The sequence below is a fragment of the Solanum tuberosum genome, unplaced genomic scaffold (assembly GCF_000226075.1).
Source record: "Solanum tuberosum cultivar DM 1-3 516 R44 unplaced genomic scaffold, SolTub_3.0 scf00160, whole genome shotgun sequence".
NCBI lineage: Eukaryota > Viridiplantae > Streptophyta > Magnoliopsida > Solanales > Solanaceae > Solanum > Solanum tuberosum.
Genome location: NW_006239085.1, coordinates 1,157,362 through 1,166,041, shown reverse-complemented (window position 1 = coordinate 1,166,041; position 8,680 = coordinate 1,157,362). Strand labels below are relative to the sequence as shown.

At 36.8% G+C, this 8,680-nt stretch overlaps 1 protein-coding gene across 1 annotated transcript in view; it reads left to right on the top strand.

Moving 5' to 3' along the window:
- The first annotated feature begins 777 nt into the window (after positions 1 to 777).
- Positions 778 to 8,680, top strand: part of LOC102578667 (peroxisome biogenesis protein 3-2-like) — a 35,226-nt gene continuing 27,323 nt past the window's right edge. Inside the window, exons 1-5 of the mRNA XM_006353753.2 lie at positions 778 to 926; positions 1,291 to 1,452; positions 1,563 to 1,762; positions 1,841 to 1,971; positions 4,756 to 4,883. Of these exons, the coding sequence (XP_006353815.1) occupies positions 922 to 926; positions 1,291 to 1,452; positions 1,563 to 1,762; positions 1,841 to 1,971; positions 4,756 to 4,883 (626 nt within the window). The 5' untranslated portion in view covers positions 778 to 921. The remainder of the gene's footprint in view (positions 927 to 1,290; positions 1,453 to 1,562; positions 1,763 to 1,840; positions 1,972 to 4,755; positions 4,884 to 8,680) is intronic.

Below are 8,680 nucleotides of genomic sequence, written 5' to 3'. Positions count from 1 at the left end.
CCAGAGTGTTACAGTACCAATTTTTTTTTTTTACTCATATTGCACTTTGCATCTATTTCGTGATGTAGGTCCGAGCACCAACTATTAATGTTGAGTTCAAGCCAGTTGTTGCAATATCTGGAGGCGAGGGTGAACTTACGACATCTTGGATCATACCTATCTCCTTCAATACTATTTGACTAGTCTTTTGTATTTTGAGACAAGTTTGTTTATTTATGGTCCACTTTTGGGACTTGTACTCATTTTTATGGTAGCTCTGTAGTTGTGACTTCCAGGTTCTAGGAGTGAACTTTTGTTTTGTGTATATATGTTGCTTCCGCTTTATTCTCCTGTTATTTCTTTTAATTGTTTATTCTTGCTTCATTTCTTCCCTTGTACCCGTTACTTGTTGTTCCAGGTTATAAGTTGGCTTACCTATTGATGAGTTATAGTAAGTGCCATAATGACCTGAGAAACCGGATCGTGACATTTCCATATCTCTTTGTTTCTCCAATCACCCTTTCTTTCCTTGTTCCAACCTTGATTCCCGCCTTAAAACTGTTCATAAAATAACATTATGTGTATATAATTATATATTTTTTTTTTGAACAAAATCAAATATCATAGATTTTAAAAAATGTGAAACCAAACCATACACAAACCAAATAAAAATCAAGTTGGTTTGGGTCCATTTTTACCCAAGTTACCCCTACTTCGGTTCATTTTTCTCAACTCTACATATTACTTTCATTTCTTTTCTTATTTTCACAAGTAACTATTAATTGAAGCCGCTATTTGTTAAATGCTCCAACCAAACAAACACACATGCCTATTTCGAAATTGGAAGTTCAAACTTCAAAGCAGCTATCAAATAGCCAAAACCCTCTGTTCGCAACAAAGGCCGGTGAAACAAACAGTGGATACCGACACCAAATTGCTTGAATGTGGTTAGTCGAATTCCATTTTTCTGTTATGTATTTGTTTCTCTACTGGTTTTCAAGCTGGGAGAAGTTTACAGTATCAGTATAATGTTAGTTAAGTTACATGTAAAATTAAATTTTGTTTCTGACTCTAGGTTTATTGAAATGCATATCGATGATGCATACAGTCGACTTTAACTATGTTGTGATTCGGGCATATCTGATTGATTTACAGTATCAGTATAATGTTAGTTAAGTAGCATGTAAAAATTGAATTTTGTTTCTGACTCTAGGTTTATTGGAATGCATACAGTCAACTTTAACTAGTTTGTATTTCGGGCATATTTGATTGATTTATCATTCAGTATTGACTCTGTTTTTCTTGGAATAGGGAATTTTGGATAAGATATAGGAGAAAGGCATATGTTACACTTGGTGTTCTGGGAAGTGGGTATTTTTTTTATAAGTTGTATGACACACATAGGAGAAAACTCTCTGATCTTCACACAGAACTCGAACAGGAAAGGAGAAGTGATGAACTCATTAAATTCCAGTTAAGATTTCTCTTTTTTGCTTTTATTTTTTTGGAGTGTATTATCTGTTCTAAAGAGTTTCGTCATGCTTAACGTCATTAATGGATGACTGGTTTTGTTTGATCGGTAGGGTGAAGGCACATTTTGAGAACGTTCAAAGAATAGCTGATTCAACAACATTGCCTCATGTAGTACGATGTTTACGTAGTCAGATAGAAAAAGAATTGGACCTTACGCACTTGACAGAGAGATTGATGAAAGGAAAAGATCTGCCAAATAGTCTAACAGCTGCACAGAAGCTCGAGCTATGGGACAGACTCAAAATTATAAGTATGCAGAATGGGTTCATGCATTGAAATTTGACTTGAAGTAGTTGTCTTATCTTGTTGTGTGTTTGTGATCTTCCAGGTTTTACAAGAATGGTGTTGTCTCTGTGGGCTGCAACACTCCTGAGCTTATATATTAGAGTTCAAGTAAATATATTAGGGAGACATCTCTATATAGACACAGCACGTGGCATTGGAGGTTCTGGCCAATTTGTAAGAACTGCTACCCCTTTTCTTGTTTATGACTTTATAATTGGTAGCTTGCAATTATGATGATCACTGTGTCTAAATTGTTTATTAGGGAAGCCTTGTTGCTAATTAAAATCTCTAAGGTTGTGAAACTTTAGATTACAAATTACTGATTAGTGTTGATGCTGGGAACAACGAACCAGTCCACAGGTCAATTACAGTGAAATTCAGTACTTGAGAAGGTCTATACTTCTCAGTTCTTGTAAGTACTGCATCAGAGTTGGCAATGACATCTATGTTAGGCTTCATCTCCTGAAATCATCCAGATCACGCTTACTGATAGCTATAGCAGTGTACCTTCCCCCCAGACTGCAACATATCCAAACCATTAGAACTGAAGGATTTCACTGATAACTTTCTATACTCTCTATCACCCTTCCAAGTGTTAATTTTCTTACATAAACCTTCTTTAGTTTCAAATTCCTAACCTCCAACTTTTGTTTTTGTCTCCTAACTACCCTGTTTATTCTTCTTAGTATCCATGTTGTGCCTAGAGCCAAGTTCTTTTGTTCATTATTGTAGAAACTTCCCTCTGTCTCTATCATCTTTACTTAGCTTATAATTATTTTTTTTAAAAAAAATCTATTCACCAAGTGACTACATTTGTGGATTGTCTGTTGCTTAGAATTATTAACATTTAACAATATAAATTGAAAGAGAAGTACAATGTGAATGAAAGCTGGGTTTTATTTTCTTATCAGTTATTTTACTTCGAACTCATTGATGGCAATATGTACTATTTCCTTATCCATAAAACTAGCAAGCTTTTACAATGCATATTTCAGGTGTAGGTCCTCTTTCTATGTAACTATACATACTAAATTAAATTTGGGTAATAATCTCCTCTTGGCAGAGTGTAATTTTGGTATCTTTAGGTTTTGCAAGTTTGTGATGTAGTGGAAGCTTTGTACAGTTGCATATTCAGGCCCATAAATGGTACAGCCTACCGAAAGGTCAATATTTAGGTCATTCTCCATGAAATTCTGATGATAGTTGATAAGAGCACCTTGCTATTTACCTAAGTATCTTTGAGTTCCCTAACTAAGTGGGCTTTCCATGCTTGGCTGCAAAGTATAGAGTTATTTTTTTTTGAAGTAGGTAACTAAGTATAGAGTTATCGAACCAGGTTCTGTTTATGAGGTTCTGCTTCCTCTCTTTCGCACTTCCAAATCATGGAATCATGGATGTAGGATTGCAGAGACAATTCCAATAATGTTTAGACTAAGGTTAGGTCCATGGGCTCTCTAGAAACGATATGAACAGACATCAGCCCACATGTTTGAGAGTTTTCTGGGGGATTGAATGAACCAACCTGCCTTTTGTAGTCTTTTTGTGTATTATAGTTAAATGAACTGACCAGACATGATGCTTCGATCTGTCATCACTCTCTAGAAGATACTTATGCATATTTCAAATGTTAGCCATCGTCTTCAGGTTCTTCTTGGACACCCTGGACTCAATTTTGTCTCCAAAATTTCCCCGTTGTCACATAAGGGATCTTAATTTGTCTTTCACTTTCATATTCCTTTTCACATTGAAATGTTTATCATGCAAGTCCTTGACTTGAAGCTACACATCTGCTTGACATAAATACCCTCATTAACTTTTATTCTAATGGATTGAATATCTTTTATAAGGAACTGGAGGAATATGCGATGGTCTTTTCCCGGAAACCCCCAACGAAACAATATAGATTCTTTCTTTTTTCTATTGGAGGGGGGTCAATTTTCTTGTAGAGCTGTATGCACAAAAGATGCCTGTCCGGTTGTTCAATTCTATCTTTTCGCTAAGCTTTATCTTTCTTTTCTCTTTGCTTTATCATGTTCTTGCAGTTTAATTAATTCAGTTTAGACCAACAGAATGAGAACAATTGTAAGATTTGCATTAACTTAGTTGAGGTAGAGTGGGCAAGAAATATGTGGAAACAATGACAAACTGAAGGAGGGAAGTGAAAATATAAGCATAGAACTTCTCTTTGCTTATAACAGTGGTGTTTAGGCAAGCTTTCTCGCACCTCGACTATTCCTTAGGTACCTGAATACAAACACAGAACTAAGGAGACTCTTATGTGCAGTTAATTTTAACAACAAAGCGAAGAAGCTGGAACATATGTAGAACCTACACACAAGAAAAAACGTATCTAGAAATAAGAGACTAATGTGTAGTTGATGCTGGATAATGGGACATTTCTTGGTAGAACTGGATCTAACGCTGAGTATATGGGTTCTGTACCCGAATTTGCGATCTTTTCTGGGTTCCTTATTCTATTAAAATTTCTACTTGTTAAAGAAAAAGAAAGTTTATTCATATATACATATATGTGGTGCTTCATGATTTAAATGAGGAAAGTCTAACTGGAAAATATTCAACATCTTAAATTGACTAGTTCTTCCAACATCTAAAATTGACTAGTTCTTGTACTCCCTATGTTTCAAAACAATATGTAGGTGTGTGTGTGTATGCACGAACAAACAGAGAACATTTGGACCTTGTGGTCCATATTCAAACAGAAACAGAGGAAGCGGGTTTTGTGAGAAGCTTAAAATGAATGGAATTTCAGTTAGTTGTTACCGAAGGAAAAAAGAAAATCAAGATTACTGTGTTAATTATTTTATGCCCAGGGTTTCAGTGCTTCTTGCAATTGCTTTTCTTTTTCCTTTCCTATAATAAAGTTGATTTGATTGATGGTACATATTTAACCTACAGTTCTTTTATTTATTGGAGAAGTACACTCTGTTTTGTTTTTAGGATGAAATTGATCTAATTGACAGAAACGACCAGCAGCAGTTTCTGGCCAGTGCAGATTATTTAACTTCTTTTGGCCTGCCCACCTTAATCTCTAGTTTTGAAGGAGCAACTTCTGAAGTCCTAAAAGGGTATGCCTTTTATTTCTTACTTAATTCCTCTACTATGCAAAACAACACAGTATGTGTGCATTTGCTGTTGGGTATTTGGTCAGTTCAGTATCATTTATCGCATTTATGTTTGGTACGTGGTAAAACTGAGTTACTGACTACTAGCTGATAATTAGATTTCCCAAACCTTTTAGTTCTCCCTTTTCTGCCAAAAAACAAAAGAGTTGTCAATCTCCAAGTTAAGAGGGACTGCAAAATCAATATAATTGAGAATATGCACGAGCAAGTCTCAACTGTTTCCAAGTTTCAAGCCATAGACTTGCCCTCGTTACTCCAATTTCAACCTTAATATTTAAGTTTTACCATCACTGTATAGCCATACTTAAAAGTAGTGATCTTATGTTATCTATGCTGAACTGTATTCTTCTTCTTATGGCTGATTCCGACTGTGATAAAATCTTTAGCATCTAGATGCAAAATGCTGGAAATTAGAGGCCCATATCTGTTGGAGAGATTCAGAATGGGGAAGAGAGACTTCATGGAGTGAGTCAACCTGGAGGACATAGGATGAAGATATAGGTTGGAATTGTGCAGGGAGGGAGGTTATGGAAGTGTTACTGTCAGAGGCAGATGTAGAGGGTACGGTATGGGTTCATCTGAACCCAGTAACGTTGGTTTGGACTCGGTGTATGTGTTAAAATTCACTACATAAGTACATATGATCAATTTCAGACCTAGTAAAATTCAAGTTGTCACGACCCAATTCAACTAAATCACGATAGCACCTAAAGCCCTTCAGGCAAACCAATCAACAATAAATAATCATTAAACCAAACTGAAATATAAAGTTTAATGGGAATAACATAAACCAAAAAAAGTAAAAACAAGTACATCCTTAATGGCCTTTATTTTTGATGTGGAGATTACCGCTAAACGCGATGCTTCACAAAGCATATTCAACTCTTAAGGAATTTCATTGCACTTTAATCTCCCTTGTGAAGAGGCGCACTTCAATACCTATGTCAAAGAAAGAAGGGAAATCACAAGAAATTTTCATACACCCAGGCTTGATTCCATCGATGAATCATTTGAGAATGAGTTTAGCAAAACTAGTCTAATCTTGTTCAGCTCTACTGAGTAAGAAAGTCCCCCTTACTATATATAGGGCCTTAGAGCTTTACTGATTGGGAAGAATGGTTTTCGCCCTCTAGCCCGCAGTTACTGGATTAGCAGCCATGTCGAAATTGAACCAAGGTCAGGATTAAATGTCTTGATTGGTGACATGCTTATGTTAATCCTAACGTTACCAGGAACATCCTTGAAAGCCTTTATTACTATACCTATCAGTCACGAAAACCACTATGAGGTCTATGTTGGATTATTCGGCATCCCCCTTCTTGCAATCAAGGTAGCGACTTCGGCCATGGACAGCTCCCATAGTGTGACGAGTGGTGTGTACAAGGCTAGGAGTATCGATGACAAGTCATGTCTGCGTTGTTCATGCATTTAAGACGTTCTTGTTGCGGCCAAATCGCACACGCAAGTGCACGTGGTCGTTCAAGTATTAAAGTGGCTCTTATAAAGAGCCGGGTATCGTACCTACATGGACTTATGCTTAGAATCACTCAATTTCTCTAACTTCCAGCTAAGCACAAGTGTTATCAAGATTTCAAAAGTGATTTAGTTTCTAATTTTAAGAATTCAACAAAATGTAACAAACGCGATTCAATTTCGAGGGTTTAAAAACAATGATTGGGTAAAGTCCAGGGCTCCAGCTTCTATCAGGATTCATGCAATCAATATCATTTATATGGGTATTTATCAACTATCGAATCAATGAATCACAGGGTTAAATGTATGATCATGGTCTTCCGACCTCTAATCGCCTACGATAAATAACACCCTAACTACATCTTTTAACCGGGGATATGATGGATTAAATACCGAGCATTACGATTTCTTCCTGTATAGTGACCCAAGCATGGTTTCTAGGTATATCCATATCCTAGATACAAATTAACCCTAGTTATTTAGAATTAATCATGCTCCTTATGTCCCACGTTCTATCCTCTTTATTCCTCTCCTGAGTTCAATTTGGACAATGTATTTATTTCAATGGTGATCAGTCACGAAATACGAAAAGCAAGAACATAAGAAAGATTCATATGATAATTGACATTAACCCAATGAAAACTTAATAGATTACAATCATCTTGTAGCCACAACCCTAGAACTAGGATATGTAGCTACTCATAATCCAAGATACGATCAAGCAATGTTCAATAAACATAAAGAGATCGAAAGGAAAAGAGTTTAGGAAAGAACCCTAAAAATGGTGAACACGTTCTCCCAAGTTGTCGTTCTTCAAAACCCAGAAAAAGAATGATTAATAAAATAAAATATTTAACTATTTATACTAAAAGTCGAAACGGCCAAAACTAGGCCTTAGGGGGGCGTCACGGAGGGAGTCCCAGATTTTTGTTCTGCAATCTTGGTCTCTTCTCCGCGACGCGGGAGTGACACGGACTGCTCTACCTCAAATCGACTCTCGCGAATTAAAATGAGGCTCCTTCTCCGTGACGCGGAGGCACATATTTGATTCGAGTCTTGATGCAATACCCTTCTCCGCGACGCAGGCACTCCACGGAGTGTTCTGCCTAATTTTTTGCTTCACTCGAATTAATTTGAAACTCCCTCTCCGCGACACGGAGAGGATACGACCTTGCCTTAGAATCCTTTTCTTCCTTGCTTCTTTTTGCCTTGAATCTTTTGTGTTCCCCATTGTCCATTTTCGTGCTCGTTTCTCCGATTAAGCTCACCTACACAACTAATCATGTTGGTTAGCTCGTAGACAACCAGAAGACTCAATAAAACTATAAACGAACACATATTGAATTCAAACTAAGCTTAAATGCGGGCATAATTAGCTTTCTAGGCATATAAATATGCCTAAGATCACTACCCCACACTTAGAGCTTTGTTCGTCCTCGAACAACTTACTAACTACTCCTAGACCTAGACTCACTACTATGGTATTTGTGCATCTGCTAGTTTCTTCCAAGGATCTGTAACCAATTAACACAGGCATGATTTTATTCGAAGTATGCATGACTCCTATAATTGATTTGACAACTTTTAGCAACCAACGCATTCAACAAAATGTGCACCGTTATATATCACCTATCCTTCATACAACAAGTGCCCCTCACTCTAAAGAATAGTCCACACACTCAACTCAACAAATTGAATATATACTTTAAGGACTTTGCAAACAAGGTACACTCTCACTCAACAAAACATCAAACATGCATGCATTGAGAACCATAAGCTTGCCCATTATGTATATCTCTACTAATAAAGTGTGTTATGCTCAAAATCAAATAGGACTTGTTCCGGTTGTAATGTAGGCTTAAGGTAAGGGAGGATTCATTTAGATAAAATTAGTGACTTAACCTCCCAAATGCACCATATTCAACTTCCTTCTTACATTTACAACTATTTCTTCTCGTCGGCCTCCTCTTTCTTCATAGGTTTCCACTAGTGTTACCAAACTTGCCTTTTATTTATTGCTCTCCCCTTTTTTTTTTTTTTTTTTGTCACTCAACAATAGCCACCCTTTACTTAGAGATTTCTCTCGAGTTAAGGTGCACATTACCCTTGGAAGGGCCAGGGCCATCATTAAGGTATTTACCAAGTTAGCCACCTTCAACTTAGACTTTTAACCTTAGTTGAAGTGTACAATGTCCTAAGGACCAGGGCCAACCTCAGATTCACACTCATGGGTATCATTTTACCTCCTCTTTTCACTCTTCCCCAAC